Here is a 25,013-nt window from a genome sequence, read left to right on the forward strand (position 1 = left end):
ATTTTTCTCAGTGACTATTGAAAGTAGCACAAATGCTTAAAAATGCAAGTCTACAATCAATCAATTCAATTTAGATTTGAGTATAAATTTCCATTCAAAAAAATTCATGAACTTTTAAACAAATCATCCACCAGTCAGTTTTGAAGAGAGGGTGGTAAAAAACAGGGCTATATCCCTACTCGGCCTCTGCGATCAGCAGAGGCCAATTTGCTGGTGATCCCTGGCCCCTCTATGATGCGGCTGGCCTCCACGCGGGCCAGGACTTTTACAGCACTGGCCTCCGCCTGCGGGAACACCTCCTCCACTGTCCTGGGTTCTCCATGGGACGGGTGAGTCTCAGGGCCTGTGCAGACTGTGTTGTTCCAACTGGCCTTTGGAGTGTCTGGTCAGCCTGATATGGTGCCCCCCCTACTGCCCTTATTGCCCCTCCTCAGCTCTTAGGGCTGTTGGCATCAGGGTCCCCATATTGAGGGCTCACCGGCCCCCCCCTTTTTCTGGGGGGGTAGGTTTTCCAACCTGAGGTTGGACTAGTTTTATGCTTTTTATGTATTAATTTGTTTCCGCTGGTTTTAGGTTATTTTAGTGCTGACATGAGATGGAGCTTATGTCTTTATATTGTATATGTGTTTTGCTCCTGTTGTCTCTGAATCCTTGCTGTTCACCGCCCGGAGCCCTTCGGGGATCGGGCGGTATAAAAGCAGAATTAATAAATAAATAAAAATAAATAAAAACATTTAACATTTCCCAGGGGAGTAGCTAGGGAAAATGGAACCCGGGGCAGACTTTGAGTCCCTCCCCTTCCCTCCCCCACCACCTCTCCACTTATTTTAGCTGGTGGCGGGGCCTGGCAGGGGCGGGCAGGGGTGTGTGCAGACCGGCAGCAGCTTCTGCCAGTCCAGCAGCGGCTTCTGCTGGGCCTGGTAGGGCAAGAGGGAAAGAGAAGGGGTTTTCCACCCCCACATGACCACAACAGCGTCCATCCAGGGCACCTGTCCCCACCCTTCCCAGTGGTAGCTACGCCACTGGCATTTCCCAACGGATGAATGACTACTAAATCCTGTGGCCACAGTCAGTCACAATTTCTTCCCCACACCTCTTTAATCTAGGTAAGTAACCAAGTTCTTCCAGCTGCTTATTCCTGTTTTATATACTATTGCTCCAAGTATTATGCTAAAAGAGAAGACACTGTCTAATGTCTAGCTTATCCAAACACCACCCTGAAATTCCTAACCAAACCCTAAAACTATGCTTCTTTCTTTTTGCTGCCTTGTTATGGTTGCTGTGCAATTTGATTTCAAGGTGCTGGATGATTCTCTTAGGTCGAATCCCCACTACCGTCTTAGCCAGGTTTCAGAACACAAACTAACCAGGTTTGAGGGACGACCTCCCCATTGCTTGCGTGGCAGATTCCGTTTCTGGTGCTCATTCTCGTTGTTAATCTGCATTCCGGCAGGACCTGGTTGCAAGTGGCATAGACCCCATTAACACGGTTCAGAGCTGATCTGAGGGGAGGGATGGGGGTTGAAACCCTGACTCGTTTCCCGCCCTGGAGTGTGATGCTGAATTTGGGCAACCGATCAGTGCTGCGATGGCGCAAGAGCCTTAATAGCACCTTTGGGTTTCGTTTCCACTTTTGCGATCGGCCAGCAGAAGCGGACGCAAACGTTAAACAATCAAACGTGTCACTTTGAATTGTTAATGGTTTACACAGGTAACGATTAACTATTTGCATAGTTAAACTTTTACACGCTGGTTTTTTGATCACACCCCTACAAGGTACGTTTCCGCTGTGGGAAAAGGTCCCGCCCCATCAAGGCACGCCAGCCAATTAGGAGAGACCGGCGAAGCGAGCTCGCCTGGTAGTGGGGATTGCTAAGAGTTCTGCAACTGGGTGTGTCTGCCGTGTGCTCGCTGCGGTGGGGAGGGAGAAACTCCGATGAAGAGGACACGGTTTCACAACAAACAGGTTTGGATCTGCGTGCAAATTTCAAGTGAGGATTTGACCTTAGAAACTTCAAAAGAACAGCATAAATATGGTGGAAATAGAGATAAATGCAGCTCTAAAAAGCATGGGAAGGGGCGGGAATGAAATAAAACCCACCAGGTTCAGATGCAGAGAATAACAAGTCAAGTTATGAATAGATCTTGTTAACCATCTTACAATTGCAATACCTCAATTGCATTTACAGATTTTAAGCTGCTCGCCATGTCACTGTTCAAAATGAAACAGATGGATATGGATGATCTGGTTTTGTACACAGGTTTGGCAGCTCTGTCGCACAGTTGCTCAGACAACAAGGTACTGAACAGATAGGTTAACACATAAATGGGAATATAGGTCAAGTGATGCAGAACCAGCAAAATTATGTATGGCTTCAGTTTCTAGTGAGTATGGACTGATGTCTGCAGAGAAACACAAACAAAACGGCTATTGGCATCTTTCCATCTCTAGCCACATGGCACATACGTCTGAAACAAAACCTGTTATAGAAAGCTGTTCATCGAACTGTCCACATTCAGCTATCCAGAAACCAGACAGTCCAGTTTTCCAGACAGTTTTCTGGGACCAAGAGCATAAACTATGAGATTTCAAGAGCCAGTGGCTCCTTTCTGAAGGTCGATCTGCTTTCTTAATGCCTGGAGAAGGAAAGGAATGACTTACAGAATGTCTTATTTGCAGCAGTGTTAATAAATGCAGATGATTCCAATGGAAATTGTATTTCTATTCACAGGCTTACCAGGGCCTGCCCTTAAGTAAAGGAGCACCTTGTTTGGGTGCTGGGTTTGGCTATGGACTATGCAGCTTCGCCTGTTGCAAAACTCGGTAGGATGATTTCCCAGCCCTGGCAAGGTTTCTTTGAAGGTTGCATGTGGCACACCCGCCCTGTAAAGCACCTTATGTCCCTTCACAGCGGCTGCAGCCCCACACTCATGCTCCTAGGGCTACTCAGCAGTAACAGGGCTAACTTCCCAGTAAAATGTAAAGCCACTTCTGAATAAAGACACGCAGCATCAGGTTGCACAAACGACAGCTGGGCAGACGAAATCATATTCGTCTCTTTTCGCTGCAGCGGGAGGCGTCCAGCGACAACGCCATCCGCCCACCACCACCACAGGTACAAGCAACACGTTTTTTTTCTTTTTTCCTACACAAAACACGTTTGCTATTTTTTTTTTAAGGCGGGAAGAACCACTTTAAAAATGCCTTAAGTCTCATGAGCAGGGATAACAGCCCCACCCCCTTTCACTGACCCACTTTGCAGCAAGCAAAATGGGGCGGTGGGGAGAGAAAGAGGCATGGCAGCCTCCGGATTTTTTGTATGGTGGCGAAGGACTCCTTTTCCTTCTCGAACGAGTGTAGCGATTCCTTTTTCTCCCTCCGCTCCATTCCTCCCTGCACGTTCTAATCCGCCTCCTCGTGAGGCGACGCGGAGGGTTTCCGGCTGTGAAACGTCTCCGCGAGGCGCGGGAGGGGGCGTGGCCCCAACGGACTTTTACTGGTCGCACCAACCGCCGCAGTCGGAGGCGCTGCAGAAGGCTGGTTGCCTCCGTCAGAGTGGGGCGAAGAATTGTGTGCTCTTTTATTTAAAAAATAATTCCATCTCCTCCTTTCCTCTTTGTCTCAACGCGACTGTCGCGGTCCCTTCCCGCCTTTCTTCCAGCGTGCGCGCGCACGCCGGAGATCTCTATCGTCGGAGCCACGAAGGGTGCTGCTGGTGAATCCGCCATCTCCTGCCACAGCCGCCGCCCACCTTCCCTTTTTTTTCTTTCCCCTTCTCCCCACCCCCCGATCCTTTGCTCCTTGTCCCACTTTTGTGCTCAGCCCCACTTAAAGTACCACGGCGCTCCCCACGCCCTTGAAGCGGCAGCCTCGCTCCCTCCTCAACAGCCTGGAGGCTCCCAATATGAACGGGATCGTCTACGTTGAGAGACACCAGGTAAAAGGACAAAACGCACGAGGCTGAAAGCTGGGCAACGTTTATACTCGGGGGGTGGAGGGCAGAGACCGCGATGGGGCTTGTTTCGAGTTGGTGGACAGGGGATCAGGTTAGGAAACTAAGCTCCTGGGGATTTCGTTCCCGATAAAATAAATATAAACAAGACATCGGCCTCTAAAGGGGTGTTTGTGATGGTTGGGGGGTAAGGAAGAAGGGTAAAGCTGCAGTGGAAGAAGAAAGGAGGGGGGCACTGGCATGCTTTGCAGGGCTCTAAAATGACTGTCATCGTGTATGTGGAGTGCTTTGAAGACACTTGAATTGTGCTGTCTGAATGCTATTCCTTGAGGTAATGGGAAAATGCTAGGAGGGAAAAACTGGCTCAGAAACATGTTTTTGGAAGAAATATGTGCGTATGGGTGTGCATGAAGTCGTGGTTTAGGGGTAAAGCATTTGCGTTCCTTGCAGAAGGTTCCAGGTTCAACCCCAGACCTTTCCAGTTTAAAGGATCAGGTGATGTGCAAGACCTTGGGGAACTGCTACCAGTTGGGGAAGATGAAACTGACCTTGAAATTCAATGAGGAATCTCTCATGTAGTATGGGGAAGACGGTTTGTTTCCTTATTTCTTCATTGCTTTTGAGAACCTTGGTATTTAACATACGCACAGTGTGCTAGCCAAGTGCGTCAGAGTCGTCGTGTTCCTTCTGAGCTCAGGTGTGCAGTGTTTTCCTGCTAGTAAAAATGTGTGTGAGTGAGGAGGGGGAGTAGTAATCCTGGCTAGACTGATGTGCTCTAGTTCTTAATATGGGCAGATATTGACCTTTTCCATGTAGTTACTTTCCTACTTTATCTTGAAAAGAGGCAAAGTGTGTAAAAACATTTTGGCTATCATAAATTCTCACACTGGGTATAGCTCTTTTTGTTGCTGAGAGGTGAGGGATTCACCCAACCCTGTGCAGTGAGGCTATCCAGGATTCCTTGTGGATTTTGAACTCTGCTTCTCTACCCTTTTGGATACTGTCATTTATGTTCCATTTGCTGTGGCAGCAAAATCCAAGGTGGATGCCTTTTTTTATGCATTGCCAGTTTAATCTGAACTTCCTGAAAGGTCTCATCTTACAACTAAGGCCGAGATCCTCCTCATTCCAGTCACAGAAAGGAAGATACAGTTCTCTGACCTTTACTATATCCAATTCTGAAAAGGTTGACTGTGTAAACCTTTGAAGAAGCCAATGTCCATTTCTGTCTCTTTGTCTGGAGGGAGGATGCAGACTTCTGAAGGAGAAAAGAGAATTGGCAAATACACCTGTGATGTCAGAGTGGCTGGGAAGCAGGGCAAATAATTACTAATTGTGTACATTACATGCATTTAAAGTACATTTTCCTATTCCCTTTGACACTGAGGTTCTTTGTTCCCTCTCCAGTTTGCCACATCCTGTTACCGATATGTTTGCTGTTGCTGGAGGTAGGATTGGGTGGAAGGGAAGGCATATTAGCCAATCAAGAGGTGATTATAAAGCAAAGATGTATATCTAGGAAGGATTCAAGTCTATAGTACTTTCATGAAGGTCTAGTCTTCCACATATTTCACTTGTTTTACCTTGACAAGAAATCTATATATGTTTTGAATTATTGTATAAACAAATACCTGGCACCTGTCTTTGCATCCCTTTCATTTTCTGCTCATGCAGTCTGTCAGGCAACAGCCAGACAAGGACAGTGATGCAACTATTAATTTTATCCAGCCTTTGATTTTATTTTATGGATAATGGTAAACATACAGTGGTTTATAATCTTGTATCAGCATAAGCTATTTGCCGTGTTGTTTACTGGCATTGTTAGCATTACGTTTCATATTTTTACACTTTTGACCACTGGAAGGAAAGAGTGACTGACACCTAATGGAATTTTACAAGCAGAAACAGTAGCAGACTTATTCTGAAACAAACTTAAGTTAAGCTACATGTTACATGCTTATATTGCACACTGAAGTATTGGCAGCAGTATTTGTTCTTTTGTTGTTTGGAGTTGTTGACTTGGACCAGAGCTTGCAGTGAGGGTGTGAGTAGTTGTCATCTTTTCACCAACAACCAATTTTTTGCTTAAAATTTGCCCTCCTACAAAGTTGATTTTCCCTCTCTGCCAGGTTCCTGGGGTGCAAGAGTCTGTTATCCTTGTAAAATGTTTTTTCATCCTAGGGTGAGTAAGCATATGTCTGGAAGCACTCTTCTGCCCCTCTCCATCTCGTGACTGTAGTCAAAGTAGACTTTCTTTTATGCTTCTTAAAAATAAATTGTTGATTTTGTTTTGATCATTTGCATGTAAAGTGTAGTCTATTCCTATAGACAGCAGTACACTTTGGAGTAACCAATATTATCAGAAGAACCATTTTTCTGGCTGCTTTTTTGTAAGCTGCAAAATGTAAGTAAGCTAAGCTTCAGGAAAGTGCAAGAGAATTGATGTAACTTGTAAAGTTTATTCTAAAAAATTAAGTCTATGCTGTGGGCCATGGATGTAACAGTTTGTCTATTTTTCTCTAAATGGATAGATTATAAATTGGAAGATATTTGCAGAATGCAAATTAGCAGTATTTTTACACATTTCAAGATGATTTTTGAAGAATTAAAGGATTTTAAAATAGTTATAAAATTAATTTTACATAGGTTGTGTGGTTGCATGTTGTGAGTGTAAAAATATTTTGAAAGCAATTCTTGTTTGAGCCAAGGCTTATGCATACTTTTAATGTTAAGGGGTTTATCTAGTTTGAGTTCTGATTGGAAAACACATTTTCTCTATAAAGTTAGTTGGCACTGTCAGGAGGTGAGGAGTTGAATATTGATACTGTTGTAGGGCTGCCTTCTATGTCTGATGGGTTTTAGTGTAGGAATGGATTTTGATTTTATTGTGTTTCACTGGATATTCTTAACTGCCTTATGGATCATTTTGGGTCAAAAGATGGTCTCTGAGCAAGCTAAATAAAATCTTCAGCCTTTTTTTTTTCTTGGAAATTTTATTTTCCAGTGTAAAGTTGAGAATTTATGCAATAAGATCAAGATGGGTTATTTTAAAAGCAAGAAATTGGGCTGGATGGTCTTCCAATTCCAGTAAGAAACAGAGAGCCGCTGGTAGGGGTTCCAGTATTTATTCATAAATCACTTGGGTTTTCTGGAGGAAACTTAATTTGACTGTTACAAGGAACTTCAAGAAATGGAAATTACAGAGAAATAAGAAGTCATATGAAGGTAAACAAAGCTGATTAGCTTGGATTTCAAGTGACAGGCATCTATGTAGCACTGCATTGCTTTTTGGTTGACTGTGGAGACAAGGTTGTCTTGAAAAGAGCAAGTTGAAAAAAATGATGCAGTATATTATAGAGCAGTGGTTGTCAACCTTCCTAATGCCTTTAATACAGTTCCTCATGTTGTGGTGACCCCCAACCCTAACATTTATCCATTTTACAGATGGAAAGCACTGATGTAGAGAGTCTTAGGCGACCCCTGTGAAAGGGTCGTTCGACCTCCAAATGGGTCCCGACCCCCAGGCTGAGAACCACTGTTCTAGAGTGTGGGTGTCTTAAGAAAGCAAAAGCAAGTCCTGAATAATTTGTCTTCTGAAGCAAACTCACCACTTCCAAGCATCACCCTCACCACAAAAAAACCCTAATGTGGTGTTGATACAAATACATCTATTAAAAGAGAAAAACGATTTGTTTTTAGTCCCACTATGGATGGAGATTCATAGTAATGGGTTTTAGAGCAAGAATTCTAATTCATTCTGCAACATATGAAAGATGTGAGCCAAAGTAGTGGTTGAAACACAAATGTGATTATATTCCAGTTGCTACTGGAAGAGGACTCAGTAGTGTTTTATACCCACAATAATGTCTAGCCCTAAAGCATCCCTAAGATCAGTTTCGGGGTATTGCCCCAACCATAGCTTTTGTGTACCCTATGCTTTTACTTGTTCTTATCAGAGTCACCTTCCTGGCTGCATTCAGACACCAAGAAACAGACATATAAATCATGATGTGGTCAAATTGTGGTTTGTTGTGATGTCTGAATGCAGAAAATCCAACTAGTGTTTGTTCATAGGCACCAAACAAGAATCTCAAATTAGGGTTGTGGCTGGTTTGTTAACAATTTATGCTTGGAATTTGTGATGTCTAAATTCACAAACCATAATTTTTCGAGTCCCATTGCTCCTTGCAGCTGCCTCAGCACAGAAGCTAGAATATCGGAAGGATGTCGTCTATATTTGGAATTGTGAAGGAGGCAAGACATACATAAAATGGGCTTTACATATTAACTAGTATTTGTTACTTGTATCCATTAGAGTTTGCACAAACTAAACGAACCACAGATCATTACATCTGAACGTAACTCTTGATAGGATAGGATAGGAACTCTTGATAGGATAGGAATTTCTTGATAGGATGCTATCTGTTAGGTTGCTCCTTAAACTACATTTATTGATGTGTACACATAGCTCATTCTGCATATTCCATGCATTATAATTTTTGCATTTCTTTGCTTCCTGTACCCTTAGCTGTATTCAATGCTTTCAGTTGGGTTTTAACAAATTCAGACTAGGACTCATAATTGAATCCAAAGTACTGTATGTGGAGCAAAGTTTGTGAAATGGAACTTCTTCACCTCCCATTCCCCCCATATTTGTGAAATAATGCCTTTGTAATTGAGGAGATCTCAGGAAAAACACTGGACATAAGATAAGATGGAGGATTGTGTCAGGATAGTGCAACTGATGAAAATCCCCATTCTTTTACTAGTAAAGTGCCTTTCTATCTTCACAAGATGATCATTGGATCCAACCCAATACTGTATAAAATGTTGCTTTGTAACTACAAATTATTTACTACTTCGCCAACAATAATGTATTACTATAAACCAATAAACTGCTAGTATGGGAACACAGAAGGATTTCTTATTTATTGGTCCTGGAAATGGTGCAGATACTTGTTCTGTTTCACAGATCTTCTCTGACCTTGCTCTTACTGTTTACTCCAGCTCCTTTACCATTGAAAATTCCCCACTTCATTACCTCAGTCATTTTGTTAATCTCAACTTTTCAGTTTACAGGGAAACATATTCCTTTAGATAAGCACAGAAAACTTTCTGAAATGGAAAACTTCATAGAAAAATTTACAATGCTGAATTTCTGCAAAGCATTCTCAATTTTTAAGGATTCATTGTTTAATAAAATCACTAAACAATGAATTGATGCTATGTCAAATACCCTATTAGGTCAGAGTGGCAGTTTTATATTTAGAAGCCACATTATTGGCTATGCAAGTGAAGTCACAGGCAAAGCAAAAATTTTCATATGTCTCATCTTACATGAATGAAGAGATATTGTAATCACCAAACTGATACAGAATTAACATGTCATGAAAATAATGCTGTGGAGAATTTCGAGCGAAACTGAGAGGTCCCTCTGATCTCTTTGGAAAAGGGTTAAATTTTGTTGGATGAGTGGATGACAACATCCACTGCATATCATTTTTCTGAAACTTAAATAATGGAAGTATGTGTCCTTGTAGCTAACCATAAATAATTTTGATATCTGAATTTGAATGGCTTAGCAAATTGAGATTTGTTTTTACTGACAAACTGTCTGAATCCTGGTGTGTGGGCAAGGAGAACCCACAATTTGTTAAAGCATTTGAATTTGGATGTCACAGTAAATTATGGTTAGATGAAAAGTTCAAGAATTTGAATGTCTTTAATCTTTGGTCTGTACACAAAGGGAGAAGGAAGGGAGTGTGTATGAGTATGAGGATATCTGAATACAGCCTTGACTATCAGGTTACTTGAAAAGTGTGGGTCATTTCATGGGCTGTAACTTAATCACACATTTATATATTATAGTGAAAATAGCTTGGCCTAAAACATTGACAATTATCAGAGTCCCATGGAGAATGATTTTAAAATTGTAGGAAATAAGTAGCATTAACAGCAAAATTGACTTGCTTAGCTCTGTGGAGACAGAGTCTTTTGTATCTAATTGGAATTTCATTTCAGAGAGTAGTCCAGTGGTAGGATTCAAATAATTCAACAATTGGTTCTGGTGGGATTTAAATAATTTAACAACTGTTTGTTTACAAGCACCATTTTAACAACCCATTCTGTCGAAGTGGTGTGAACCTGCTGAATTCCACCAATGGAGTGGCCATGGTCCGGAGTAGAACAGTTAGATTTGAGTTCAACAGCACTTTAGGGACCAAATTTTTTTTTGGGGGGGGGGGGAATAAGATTTCAAGGGTCAAAGCTTCCCTCATCAGATCTGCCAAAGGTAGCTTTGACTCTCAAAAGCTTTTACTCCAAAAAACTTGTTGGTGTCAAAGGTCCTACTGGACACAAATCCAACTGTTCATTGGAATTCATTCTCCTCCTTCTAATTTTGCACTAATTTTAAACACTGAAAAGTTACACCATTGTTTGTGCTGAAAAGTGTTAGTGGTTTAAAAACTTTGAAATATTTCTTTAGAAAATTATTCCCTTAAAGCAGGCTCACTCCAACAAAGTACTACAGTGGAAACTTTTGAATTGATGGCTGTTGAAGTCTGTTATGGTAGGATTTCAGTTATTGTATATATTGCACCTGTCAGTGCAATCCTGTAGAGAATTTCCTTAGTCAAAGGCCTCTGAATTCAACTCTTCATAGGAATGCTTTGTCAATACTTGTAACAGAAATTGGCTTACTGTGCTTACAGTAGTACTAAGGCTTTATCCATCCACTGTTGATATTGTGGTCTGATTTCATTGTAGCAGTGATCATTTATAACTAGATTGTCTTGTCCACATAAAACTCATTGAATTACTGCTACAGCACAGTATCAGTTATGTGTGGATGCACTCCCAGATAGTTGTTTTGCAAGTACATATTCATTTAAAATGTTTTTCAGTTTGCAAATAAGTGTTGATGTTCCCCATGTATATCTATAATGAAAAATAATGTGTTGGATCCAGGGTACCATGAGTGGAGCTTAGTTAATGTACCCAAATGCTTTGTTTGGGAGTCAAGAACAGTGCTGGGTACAGCACTGGGAGTCTGCAATGAAAATCTCCCTTTACTGGTGGGAAATGCGGTTTAAATATCACTCATTGTTTCGGGGGGGGGGGTTGGTTTTCCTTTTCTTAAGTCTCACTGTAATGAAGTTATAAGAAGGCAAAAATTCTGAGTTCATCTACTTCATTTGTGTTCTGTCACAGGTTATGATGCATGATTATCACAGAAGAAGTTCATGTCTATAGCTTTTAAGGATTGATTACATCGTTTTGAAGCCTGATAGTTTTGGAGTCATCCATTTAAAAGACACATCTCCCTGCATTTTTGCAAGCTTTTGTTCACCAAAGAAGGAACATAAATAAATTGACGTGCTCTATTAATACACAGTAGCGTTATTGGAATATTTACAGTCGTCTATTTGCAAAATTCCTGCATATATTTAGTTGGTAAGCTTTTATTTAAATGTATGGACATGTATTATCAGTTCTGGGGACCTGAAGGGCTATAACTGTGTAGTGGCGAAGGTAGGCTTTCTCAGGGTTTCCACCCCCACCCCCCATATATTCGGTTTTATTATGCTCTGTTAATCTTTGTTTGATTATAAAATAATGATACTGAGCAAATTTTAATAATGGCCAGGTCATAGCAAAAGTATGTATATTTTTAATGTAAGCTGTTGAATGAGAAAATAGTACTGTAGTTCATCTGTAAAATACTATATAAAGAAGGCAGGATATGTAAATAACAAGTAATTGCCCCCATATATGCCACTCTGATGGGTTACTGCCTCTTTGGAGTTGAAGAGAGGAAAGACTCAAGGTTCCACGCAGGGGTAGGGAACCTGCGGCTCTCCAGATGTTCAGGAACTACAATTCCCATCAGCCCCTACTAGCATGGCCAATTGGCCATGCTGACAGAGGCTGATGGGAATTGTAGTTCCTGAACATCTGGAGAGCTGCAGGTTCCCTACCCCTGCGTGACTAGTGCTACACTGTGGAAAGAATACAGTGCTAAAACTGACTTTGGAACCTGCAGTCCCACAAGCTCTAAGACTAGAAGTAAGAAGTAGAGGGTTCCATGTACCCCTTCCACAACATAAACCTGTATTAAACACACACTTGGCAGTAAGACTAGCATTACTAAGACTGGTGGTTAGAATTACAGAAGGCTAAAAGGGAGAGAAAGTACAATCTGGCCACTTGTAGGCCTGCCCTATGGCAGCCATATGTAGGATTGTGTTTGAAGAGCACTTGGAATTTGCTGTTTGGATTCAATGTTAAAGAAGTGGTGGCTCATAAGTTAGATGTAAACTAAGAGCACAAACTATCATAATTCAGTGCACATGCTAGATGGGAGGCACTACACATTTTCTTTGAGCTCAGATGACTTGCGCTACAGGGGATTATAAGCTTACTTGAAACTGGTTCTTGAAATTGTGTACTTGTGTGCATACACTGATGGGAGAATAAGAAGGCTATATGAGCTCTATAACAATTCCTCGGCTGGCAAACCTGGATAGATAATACCTAAGTATTATTATCTAATGACAAAACCTGATCATTTCTATGTTCTATAAAATTAATTGGGTTTACGTTTTTATTGTATTGTTTTAGTTAGTCTTCTGTTCAGTGCAAGATAACCATGTGCTATATTTCTAGTATTACTATAGAATTTTAAACTTCCAATTGGGTACATGTGAGGATAAAAATATCTAAGAAGGCTTTGTGTCTGGAAATAGGGTTGCACTTAATTACATTAAATATTATAAACTCTTCCTTTTTCAGCTACAGAAACAGCAAGATGATTCCTAATGGCTATTTGATGTTCGAAGATGAAAACTTCATTGAGTCTTCTGTTGCCAAGCTAAATGCGTTGCGTAAAAGTGGCCAGTTCTGTGATGTTAAACTCCAGGTAACTTAAAATGACTGAGTATTTTTATTTTGAGGTTTTCAGTACACTGTTGTGGGACTATAGAATATCCGTTTATTTTTAGAAATAATCCTTTAATGTACAAACTGATTGTAATACTAGCACAATCATCAGCTGTATGTAGCAGGAAGTATTACTAGTCCTATATATTTCTACATTTATCTATTTATTTCTGTGCTGCCTCATAACATTGATCTTGAGATGTTGCACAATAACATGAGATCAAACTAACATCTGAATCCAAATTTTGAAAAATTAAAATGAGCACAGGGTGGGAGTAAAGAAAAGTACTCATATCCAAGGTCTGAGGAAACAAACCTGGTGTTTAAACCTGGTGTTTAAAGCTGAAAAGAGTTGGGACCCAGCAAACCAGTACAGGGAGCAAGGTTCACAGTTGTGAAGGCTCTGACTTGAAGCCACCTACCTTAATAGAAGGTGAGAACATGCAAGATAAAGCCTTAGAGAGGTTCATGTAGAAATACCCAGGCCTTTCAGATTTTTTTAATCCCTAACTGTTTAGGACTCTAAAAGCAAAAATCAGCATTTTGACATATATCCAGAAACAAATTAGCAGCCAGTGTAAGTTTATTCATTATTGATATGTTCCCAGTAACCTGCTGTACTAAGCAGTCTTACCACAGCATTCTAGGGCAGTAAGTTTCTGACCTTTTCCAGGGCAGCCTTACATAAAAACTAATCTAATCGGAATATAATCATGAAATGGATATCTGATCAAAACACACTTTTTTGAGGTGGATGGATGATTGATCAATAAAAATTGATTAAAGGTGTTCTGTACTATAGACAATAAACAAGTACACAACTGATCTCATAACACTTTCCATGTTGCAAACATGTTTTAATGGAACACAGTCCTATCCAGTACTGGTTGATAACTTAGTTCTTCTTGTGCATTCAGAGTTAATCTCAAACCACTATAAGGAATCCTTTGAAAACTTAATGTTCAGTCTCTTAATTAGGATAATGATCCAACCAAAGGTATATAATCTTGATAGTGACTGATTTTACCTGTAAAGATTTAAGCTCATCTTAGCTGCCTTGTTAAAATCAGTGAAACTTTTAAAGTGCTTAATTTTTACCAGCTGAAACTAAAGGAGTTCAATCTTTTATCAGTCAGTAAATGACCTTCTTGCTTTGTAATACATTCAGTGGTATGCATTGACTTACATTTTAAACATGTTTTACTTTGATAAAGGTATGTGGACATGAGATGTTGGCACACAGAGCAGTACTAGCTTGCTGCAGTCCTTATCTATTTGAAATCTTCAATAATGACAGCGACTCTCATGGAGTTTCCCATGTGAAGTTTGATGATCTTAATCCAGAAGCAGTTGAAGTTGTGTTAAATTATGCCTATACTGCTCAGTAAGTGGTGGGTTTTATTATGTATATAATATGTATCTGATATTCTCGGCCCTGGCCCCTACCTGCCGGAACATTCAGTCTAGCAAGACCTGGGCCCTGCGGGACCTGATGAAATTCCACAGAGTGGGTAAGACAGAGCTGTTCCACCAGGCTTATGGTTGAGGCAACTACATTTGTACCATCCAAATGACCTCCCTCTTCTCCTCCCCTCTATTGTTTATATTGGCAGGGTTATTTGTCTTATTTTAAAGGAATCTTAATTTGTTGTTGTTATTCATGGTTTTATGTTTTGATTGTATTCTAAATGTTGGAAGCTGCCCTGAGTCCACAAGGGAAGGGATGGCATAGAAATATAAATAAATAAAATTATAATCTTTGTTCACTAAAAATTCTAAAAGTAATTATATAACTTTAACAGATTGAAAGCTGACAAAGAACTGGTAAAGGATGTATACTCTGCAGCAAAGAAGCTGAAGATGGAGAGAGTCAAACAGGTATGATTTCAGGCCCCTAGAAAGGGGTTCGGTGGCTGCCCTTGTATGGCTTGAGGAAAAGCTTTATTTTAAATGAGCACCTAACTGTGATTGCATGCTAGAAAAAGATCTGAATAGGCATATTAATAATACATCTATCAGAGTTGGAGTATGTTCTGAATACATATTCAGAGGCGATTATAAAGTGTTTTTTCATACTTGTATCTTAAGGCTTTCAACAGTTTAACTGAATATGTTGTACAGATTGGCCTTTAGCTCCAAAAACTTTGAGGATTACATTTTTTTAAAATGATACTTTCAACTAAATGTTGTAGAATGTTACAGCATTTAAGTGGATGTCCTGTAGATATCTGAAACCCATTTTTCTGTCATAAATGAAAACTACATCAGTTTCCCTGCAAGCTACGTCATCTATAAACATGAATAATACAAAATAGTATAAACATGAATAATACAAAATAAAACAAAATCCAAAGCTCCTAGAAGGGAGAGATGTGGCTCAACTCAAAGGCAAGGGTTGATAGCATTCTTCCAATACAATAAACTGTTTCTTTTCATGTAAGAATCTTGATAGTTGTCTTTCATTCTGGTTAATTATTTTATAGCTTCATGATTATAGAAAAATGTGTCATAAAAATTGGTGACATGTACAAGTTGTTTTAAATTAGTAAGAAATGTGATAATAATTAAAGCCTAAGTTGTGTTGAATATCATGGCACATTTTATAGCCCACTATACTAATATAAATATAAAGTGTGCTTTTAGTGTAGGAAAGCTCCATTTAAATCAGCATATAATAATGTTTATTCTCTTTTTAAGGTTTGTGGAGATTATTTGCTCTCCAAGATGAATGTTGAAAGCTGCATCTCGTATCGAAACTTTGCAAGCAACATGGGTGATTCACGCTTACTGAACAAAATTGATGGTTACATTCAGGAGCATTTGCTACCTATCTCTGAACAAGAAGAATTTCTGAAACTGCCACGCTTAAAGGTCAGTACTGTCCCCTCCTTTATTATGACATAAGTGTGGGTTAAATATATTAATATTTCTGTAACTTTAAATAGATCATTACATTATATTGATTAAAAGTCATAATAACAGGTTTTGAACATGTTCAATGGTTCTGTTTATCACAGTTACTGATACTATATTTTTATCTAGAAGTAGCAACATTCACACTATTATAGGAAGGAACCTTCTCCTGTGCATAGGACTCCTGGGGTGCAGTGTGCGCAGACTTGCACTGTATCTCCTGGAGAGGCCAACACAGTGTGAGCAGTGACTGACATATTGTCCTGGCTGCAACAGTGTTGTCAAGTGCAACATTTTATTATTCTTCAGACAGCTTCAAGCTACTCAACTTGAAGAAGATAAAAGGGTGCAAGCAAGAGCTGTTCTGGGAACCAATCTGTTGGTTGAGGATTTCAGTTGCTGGGATATGGAGAGTTCTACCCCTGTCAACTTTGATCCTTTCTGTATAGCCCATCCTGGATACCATTTCTTGGGCATGCTAGATTATGATAGGATATCATACATCTTAAAGAAAAATTCTTTCTATACTTAGTTACACATTTGTAGTAAGTTGAGGTGCAGCGGTCATGAAATTTATGTGCTTCCGCACTAGAATATAATCCAAACAGAGGCGCACCAGGGGAAAATGGTGCCTAGGGCCACACCCACATCCCACTTACCTTAGCCGGCAGCTGCTCTGGCGGCGGTGGTTCCGAGCAGCATGGCAGGGCCAGGCCAAGGGGTGTGTGACAGCAGCGCCGCCAGACCGCTCCTTCTGCTGGCAGATGCTTTGCTGGCTGAAAGAGCAACCTGGAGGGGCAGAGCCAAGGGCTGCGTGGCAGCGCCGCCACCAGGTTTCTCCAGCTAAAAGAGCAGCCTGCTGGAGCTGGGCCAAAGGGTGCACACTGGCTTGTGGCTCAGGCAGGTGCCATGGCCAGGGAGTGCAGGAGCCAGCCCACCTGACCAGCAGGCTGAACCTGGCCTCAGGCATGATTCCCAACAGGAGAGGCCTCCTAGCTTTGGATGTGGCAAGTGGCACCCCCAGCACGTGACCAAAAGGCATGCGCCCGGGGACATGGGTGACCCCATGTCCCTATGGGCGGTATACTATTGAGTCCAAATGAATGTGAGAATTATTATTCATTTTTATGCTCTGTCTTAGTTTAAACCATTATTTTGTGCATTATTGAACATGGTGATTTGATACAAGAGCATTTTTTGGTTAATTGAATGACTTTCAAACAGATGGGAGGGAGCAGGGCAAGTAGGAATTGGGATCCAGGCAGCACATTCTACAACAGAGAAGGTCTGGCATGTTGAGTTCTGTGGCTGAGGAGCATACATCCCTACTAACATCTTTTTCTGAGACAGATTGTAATCACACCTGACTGGTAAAATAGTACAGTTCCTTATGTTGGCATAGTGATTGTATCATATAAGGGTGTTCGTGATTAACATTAAACCCTTTGTTTTGCTTTTCATTCCAGCTGGAGGTCATGCTTGAAGACAATGTTAGCTTGCCCAGCAATGGCAAACTATACACAAAGGTAATCAACTGGGTACAGCGCAGCATTTGGGAGAATGGAGACAGTCTAGAAGATCTTATGGAAGAGGTTAGTCTAAAGAAAATGAGTTGTTGGTAGTCCATCACTAAGGTTTTTTTCTCTTGAAATTAAGGTTGATCCCTTTTCTTTTTTCTTTTTTTTTAAATGAAGAATTTAAATTTTACTATAGGTATCCCTAACCTGAGAAACTAGGGGGGTTCCAGGTGAGCTACTATGTAAACTGTTAAGTCTGATCTTTTGATGTCCCTTTTTTACTCACTGTACTCAAATATAGCATCTATATACATATATATATATATTTAAATGGGGCGGTGGTTCTAAAGCTATATGTTCTTAATGCATTCCTTTACAGGATTTTGCTTAAAGAGCAAAATAGGTAAAAGGTTCTAATGGCTGTTCCTCCCCATTGATTTATCTCCCCATAGGTTTATTAACAAAACTAGGATACCCAAGGCTGAAGAACATAGAAGAAACTTCACGTAAAGAAGCAGCAGTCCTGCCCCAGTTCTCCTAAGAAAATCCGCTGTGGGCAGAGAACGATGATGATGTTTAATGGTGTTTACTTCTTTACAGGATATCTTTACTTTTGAAAAACATGTTGTGTATAAAATGGCCATACTCATAAGCCTAGGCTTTGCAGCTAGTTGGTATAAATTTGAAATACCAGCATTTAAAGAATTGCAGTGGTCTACATTTCAAACTGTTAGAAAAATTTAAGTGAAAAGTACCTTTCCATGATGGCAAGTTAGATACATTTCACATTCACTTAACATTTTATTTATTAAACATTTTTACTCCACACTCATAGCCAAGGTTCTCAAGGCAGCTTCTCCGGTACTTACACATCTGTGTAAGTAACACTTTCGTTTGCTCACCTCACATATTCTCTTTTATACCTTTTTAGAATCCCAGGTAAATGGGCAAACATCCAATTGCAGTTCTGATACATTTCATATGGTATCTTGTAATGGAGCCCTGTTATCTTGTAAGAACCCTGTTATGAATCCAATTCTGCTTGATTTATATAATTGGACAAAGAAAATATTGTATTATGCAAAAAAGAAACTTGTTTTTAGGCAATAGCAAAAAAGATCTTGTTTGAGTTTGTTATAGTTTGTTCTGTTGGTTAATGTACACTGTACTTGTCTCATTCCTTAATGTTATTGTATTGGGAAAACAGAAGTCAAGGAACGTGAAGATGTCTTTTGAGCTGAGAAAGCAAGGATCCATCACCAGATGTTTGAAGATCTTATCATCGTGAAAGCAACTTCCCTTTTCAATTTTGCCGTTCTGATAGATTGAGATGAAATGATCTGAACCATACCGGAAACCTTGTGGAGTCTGTGTACTATGTGCCAGTAGTTAAGTAGCTATGGAGACAGTAGCCACATGGGTGTTCTGTTGTTTTGCAGGTTCAAACGCTGTACTACTCAGCTGATCACAAGCTGCTTGATGGAAATCTACTAGATGGACAGGCTGAGGTGTATGGCAGTGATGATGACCACATTCAGTTTGTGCAGGTACAAATTGCACACAGTCTGAGGTAACCTCAAATTAGAAAGAGTAGTGTGGCACAACTGAAAGGTTGTGTACTGCAGTAACAGCAAAAGACAGGCAAGTGTTGAGAAGATGGGATAATAGCTAACATAGATGGCTTGTGTGGTCTCTAGTTTGAGCGGTAGCCTAACAAAACTAATTGATGTTAAATGTGTGACTTAAATAAGCACAAGGCTAGTGATTGGAAATCAAGTAACTTTGCTGAATGTTTTGTGAAGAGTGTGGACAATAAGCCATAACAAAAGACTGCAACTATAATTTAGGAAAACAGAGGGAAAAGGAATGCTATAGAAGCCTTTATATTCATTGTTTCAGTGTATAATGCAGCTTTTGGGAATTGTTAACTCAGTATGTGACTAGCAGCCCGATCCTATTGGGGGAAGGGAGAATCAACTCTTAGAGCCAGCACGGGACTGGGTTGGCATATTTACTTACCCTGCCCCCCGGCATAAGTGCACTTTTGCCAGCAGGGAGGGCAAACTGGGAGGCAGGTGGGCACTTCTGCCCTGTTTAGTGCCCAACCGAGAAGATCCTGCGTCCTACCAAGCTGTGCTGGCCTAAACTTGGCTGCCAAAGCAGCTGGGAGCAGACTAGGAGTGTTCTCCAGACTGGAGCTGGTTGTAGTTGGCTTTCAGCAGGCTTTTGAGGCAGGAACACTCCAGGCATAGGCCTTGGAGTTATTCTACCTGAAAGGGAGGCATAACTCCATTTAGCCCTATGGAGAGTTTTCAGGTGGTCTGGGATTCTCAGTTTTGTTCTGACTTTCCACACTGCCTGGAAACCCTCTGGAAGTGGCATAGTGGTGGAGCCATCCCCAGCTGCCATGGCCTCTAGATTGGGCTGCCTGAGGACATCCTGACATAACTCTAGGAGTCTCCTTTCAGAAAACTAGCATGAGGCACAAGTTGAACATGAACAGAGCAAATTTGTTATTTTGAGAATAGTTTCACACCTCGGATGAGCACTATTCCTGTCAGGAAGCAGTAGAAGACATTGGATACTGTAGTGCTGTGCATTGATAACTTCGTGAAAGATGTTCTCTTTCTAGATTTAGTCATTGTTGCTGCTGTTGTGTGTTGGCTTCAAAAGTACATACTATTTTCAATTACAAGTATAGAAGAATTGAGAATATGAGGAATTAAAACTAAAAGTAGAATCTAATTGACTGTAGTTCACTGTTGAGTTTTAGTGTAAATTGGTATTGACCAAGAAATTTATAAACAAAATTGAGAGAGATGGTTTTCTAGTTATTGTATCAAGTGGGGTGTCCATTTTTTAAAAATCAGTATTTTTTGGATGTAGTTATCAGGGAGCTGAAAAATACCTGTATTTCTGGTTATTCAGGTTCCATATACTGGTTTAGTATTTGGATCTGGGTTGAGGGCGGGGGGATTCTGATATCATTCAGCTTCATTATTTCCTGTGGGGAACCAGTTTTGGGAGGGGGTGGAGGATCTGTTTTTAAAGCTGCGCACCAAATTGCATGGTAGTTGGTGGTGGCTGTTCTCTAAGAAAGCCTTCCTCCATTGTTTCCATCAAGGGGGAAAACCTACATGTTTTCTCCAGGACAAAAGCCAATAGCAAAACACTTGACCATGTTGCATGCGCCACTGGTCAACTTTTTCATGCAAATAGAATCAACAAGCCCACAGAACCACAAGCCAATGTGAAAAGGGCCCACCAGAACCAGAGTCAGTCCACAGAATTCCAGTATAATTGTGACTCAATGTGGCAGCACAAGCCAACAGAGCTAATAAAAACCAGAACATTCCAGCAGAACCAACTTAAGCAAAGTGGGGGGACACTTTTGCAATACCAGCAGAATCAATGGCAATCCACAGAACCAGCGACAGCCAGGCAGATCAGTAAGACTCACTCACATACGTATAATGGTTCCCAAAACACATGCTCCCATTTGCCTGTGCTGTCTCCTTTCCCCCCCCCCCCCCCCCCCCACACACACACACTAGTGCCTGGGAAACCTGCAACAGGCAGAAAGGGAACCAAGCTGTCTTGGGGAGCTTTAAAGTTTAAACTGGCAGCTCCAAATATATCTGTTGTTGGATTTTCCAGTTTTGGGAAAGATTCTCTGTTGGTGTGTTTGTATCTGGATATACCCAGAATATATAAAGGTTTTTGTGCATATGTTTTCAGATTAGATATATCTGAGTGTGCGTCTTTAGTAGCTAGTATAGCTTAACAGTTATTTAGTGGTGGAAGCGTTTCATTTCAAAAGGTAAAATCTTTCCTGGAATCTGCTGCTTGGAAGTCAATTAGTTGAATATTCAACGTAGATCTTTTAAAGATAAGCAGGAATTTTGATGCTGGTTAAAAAAAGTTGCGTAGATCTTTGAAAATACACTAGTATTGTGGTGCTGGTTTTAAAAAGTTGCATCCTCAGATATGCAACAAATGTAAATCATGAAGAAAGAGACTTAAATCTTTGTTAAGAAACCCGAGATAATTTGCACTGTTTTGTGTTGTGCAGACTGTAAGTCATACATAATCAGTATTGGCAAAGATTTTGTTCTACATCACATTGCTTCTCAAATATGAACAATACTGAGTTTTGCTTCTTTTTAGTAAGCACTGTCTCTTGTGGAGTTTAGCAGGAGGTTTGGGCCTGTGCAGGGTTGCATTTATTCACACAAGCGTTTAAACACAAGCGTTTAAACTGAGCCCTCCGGGGGAGGGCGGTATATAAACCTAACCAATAAATAAATAAATAAACAATAGATGTGCATCATCTCCTTTGAAAAATGCAGTGAATTCATATAATCTGGTCTTCAGATGTGTACAGGCACAGTTGATATGGTTGTGTACACTTTGTGTACATCTGTACAGTTGATACGGATGGTGCACTGTTTACTGCTTTACTTTGAAGCAACATGAGGGTTTGTGTCCTTCACTAATAGGAAGTATCATGCAGTCTTAATCAAAGTCAGTTATTTGATGATAAGAAGCTAGAAAGTAATGGGACAGGTAGAGAAACTAAGCAGAATATTGAGGAAATTTTTGTGAACAAGTAGCACTCTAGAGTTCATCGTGATCCTTGTGTAGATGTGATATAAACGAGGCTGTACAGACAAGGATACCTTTTTTCTTAGTTTCTGGCTTAATCCTGACACATAAAGGCAGATCAAGGTGTGCTCCCTGGCTTTCTGTAGCTGCCTTTTGATTTTGCAGAAAAAACCACCCCGTGAGAATGATCTCAAGCAGATAAGTAGCAGTTCTTCTGGAAGTCTTTCTCCAAATGCTGCTGTGCAGAGTCCTAAACACGAGTGGAAAATTGTGGCTTCAGAGAAGACTTCAAGTAAGCAGAATTTTGGCACTTCTCCTAGACCAATCGTTGACATTGTGTTAATAATGTGCAAGTAGTGGAAAAGAAATCAGCAGGTGTTTAATTTGTTACTAACTTCATTAGTAAAATCTTGGCCCTCTCTTGTCAGAAACAAGATAAAACTTGGCCATTAGGCTAGAATTTCAGCAGTCACACTATCTAGTGGGGGAGCTGCAACTTTAGTAGAAAGAAACATGTTTGATACTAAATGTGCTCTCATTTGTGTTCTTCAGATAACACCTACCTTTGCCTTGCTGTTCTGGATGGTGTGTTCTGTGTGATTTTCCTTCATGGACGTAACAGTCCCCAGAGTTCTCCAACCAGCACTCCAAGGCTGCTAAAAAGTTTGAGTTTTGAGGTTCAACCAGGTGACCCTGTAGAAAAGTCCATGCCTCCTATGCAGTATGCTCGATCTGGGCTAGGGACAGCAGAACTGAACAGAAAGCTCATAGCTGCAGGTAAGCAGTCTACATTCCTGAGTGATAAAACATTTTGCATATTTATCCAATCCATACTTGTAGATCTTTGGGCTTTCTCTGAGAAATGAGCATAGTGTGGTCTGTTCAATATCAAACTTACATCTTGCACGCTTCATTTTACTGTTAGGAGGCTACAACAGGGAAGAATGTCTGCGGACAGTGGAATGCTATGATCCCCAAAAGGATTGCTGGACTTTCATTGCACCAATGAGGACACCAAGAGCTCGATTCCAGATGGCAGTTTTAATGGTATGTGTGGAATGAAGAGCAACCTGTAAACAGTTACACTCCTCCTCTTGCAAAGGGAAGCCACAAAGGCATGGGGGGCAAAGACTGGCATAAGTGCAAGACACTGTTCCTCACGAATGGATGCCTCTCAGAGTTTTGGGATCCATCTTGTGTGTCAAGCTTGGGCAGAAGGAGATTGGCATCTGAACTTTTCTCCTGGCCTTAAGGTATGCCTGGCTGAACAATCAGGCTCATTAATCTCCATTGTGTCACCCTAAGGCATAGGTGTCAAACTCGCGGCCCTCCAGATGTTATGGACCACAGTTCCTATCATCCCTGGCGGGGGTGATGGGAACTGTCGTCCATAACATCTGGAGGGCCTCGAATTTGACACCTGTGCTAAGGTGATTTAAACATTGCTCTGATCAGACCATTACTTGCTCTATGTGCCCCCATCCCAGCAATCCATCAGTATTCAAGATAATAGGCCAGGCACTCTCTTGAGTCTTGATGACTATCTTTTTGATGGAACCCCAGAAAAGCAGTCAATTCTTTGGCTCTGCCTTTCCTGCAAGTTTACCTCATATCTCCTCAGAACCAATTTTGGAAATATAAATATTGGTCCTCTGGCCATTCATTGTATATGTATGCATTCTGGATCCATGTCCACACTCCTACTTGTTTGTGAACTTTTTCCTTTGCTCCTGGGAACGCTGATCATTTTCCTCTTCGTTCCCTGGACATCCTTTCAAGACTGGTACTATCACCCATCCCTGAAGTACTATCCAATTTCCTCACTTTTCTCTTTGTTAGCTCTTGTATGCTTTTTTGTGCATATGTTTGTTGCACCTTTTTAATTCTTTAATGAAACCAATTTTAATTACATAACTGCCTGCTCATTTGAGAATTTTTCACCCAGGACTGTCCTGGTATACATTGGTTAGTGATCCCAGTTACCCACTCTCAGTCTTCCGCAGATTCCCCTAACTGAAGTGGAGACTGCCTACTTGGAGTAACGCACCCTCTTGCCTATTAACATACTTCTTCTGTTTATGTGCCAGATATATTCATACTTGTTAGAGACACTGAAAAGCATGCCTCTCAGGGAATATAACATTTACCCAGAGCTAGTGTTGCTCAGTAACTTGGGAGACCCATGGGGCTCTTTGATATGCTACATGTTGCTCTTCCACTGTGTGGCACCCTTTCTATGTTCCAGAAAACTGGGCAACATCGTTAGTTTATAGGGCTTGTGCTTGACAAGTGGTTCTCACCTTGAAACAGCTGTCGTTGGAGGGACTAGTGGACTGGTAAGCTCCTTTCAAGGGTGGAAGTAAAAGGTTCTTCTCTGTAGCCTTTCTCTCATCTCAGCACTGAAGCAGGTGCCAGGAAGAGGGCAAGCTGATTGTGTGAAGAGTAAAACTATCATAGCAGCCACTCAGGAAAAGAGAGTGGGGAATCAAACCCAGTTCTCCAGATTAGAATCATGCTGAAGACAATACCGCTCCCTGAGATTTGTAGGTCAGACATACTGGTTCATACCAATGGTGTGCTTTTAATGACACAGTGTTTCTTCAAAGATTTCTATAGCATTGATTGTTTACTAATAGAACTGATCAGATTCTAAGCATACATATTTCATCTTCATAATTTAATTGATTACTGTCATAGTACGTGGGCTTTTTCCCAATTTAGGGGCAGCTGTACGTTGTTGGTGGGTCAAATGGCCATTCAGATGACTTGAGCTGTGGAGAAATGTATGATCCAGAAATAGATGATTGGATTCCCATTCCTGAATTGAGAACCAACCGTTGCAATGCAGGTATAGTCTACACATCTCCTTAAAGCTTACTGTTTCTTTCTAAGTATTCACATGATAAATGTGGCTTGTTAATTGTTTTTTCCATGCCTAAACAGGAGTATGTGCTCTGAATGGAAAGCTGTACATTGTTGGTGGCTCAGATCCTTATGGTCAGAAGGGATTGAAAAACTGTGATGTCTTTGATCCAGTAACAAAATCATGGACAAACTGTGCTTCACTTAACATTCGTAAGTTCAT

At 40.8% G+C, this 25,013-nt stretch overlaps 1 protein-coding gene across 2 annotated transcripts in view; it reads left to right on the forward strand.

The window, feature by feature from the left end:
- Positions 1–3,502: 3,502 nt before the first annotated feature.
- The window catches only part of LOC125425023 (influenza virus NS1A binding protein), a 28,122-nt gene continuing 6,611 nt past the window's right edge, over positions 3,503–25,013 (forward strand). The window contains exons 1-13 of one of the 2 annotated variants that reach the window (XM_048482473.1): positions 3,503–3,938; positions 11,166–11,408; positions 12,747–12,873; positions 14,108–14,277; positions 14,696–14,771; positions 15,591–15,764; positions 17,273–17,398; positions 18,763–18,870; positions 22,094–22,220; positions 22,481–22,705; positions 22,854–22,975; positions 24,650–24,776; positions 24,872–25,003. In XM_048482473.1, the coding sequence (XP_048338430.1) occupies positions 12,763–12,873; positions 14,108–14,277; positions 14,696–14,771; positions 15,591–15,764; positions 17,273–17,398; positions 18,763–18,870; positions 22,094–22,220; positions 22,481–22,705; positions 22,854–22,975; positions 24,650–24,776; positions 24,872–25,003 (1,498 nt within the window). In that variant the 5' untranslated portion in view covers positions 3,503–3,938; positions 11,166–11,408; positions 12,747–12,762. The remainder of the gene's footprint in view (positions 3,939–11,165; positions 11,409–12,746; positions 12,874–14,107; positions 14,278–14,695; positions 14,772–15,590; positions 15,765–17,272; positions 17,399–18,762; positions 18,871–22,093; positions 22,221–22,480; positions 22,706–22,853; positions 22,976–24,649; positions 24,777–24,871; positions 25,004–25,013) is intronic. The other variant, XM_048482474.1, reaches the window with a different exon arrangement.

Source organism: Sphaerodactylus townsendi, unplaced genomic scaffold, assembly GCF_021028975.2.
Source record: "Sphaerodactylus townsendi isolate TG3544 unplaced genomic scaffold, MPM_Stown_v2.3 scaffold_18, whole genome shotgun sequence".
In the NCBI taxonomy this organism is placed as follows: Eukaryota; Metazoa; Chordata; class Lepidosauria; order Squamata; family Sphaerodactylidae; genus Sphaerodactylus; species Sphaerodactylus townsendi.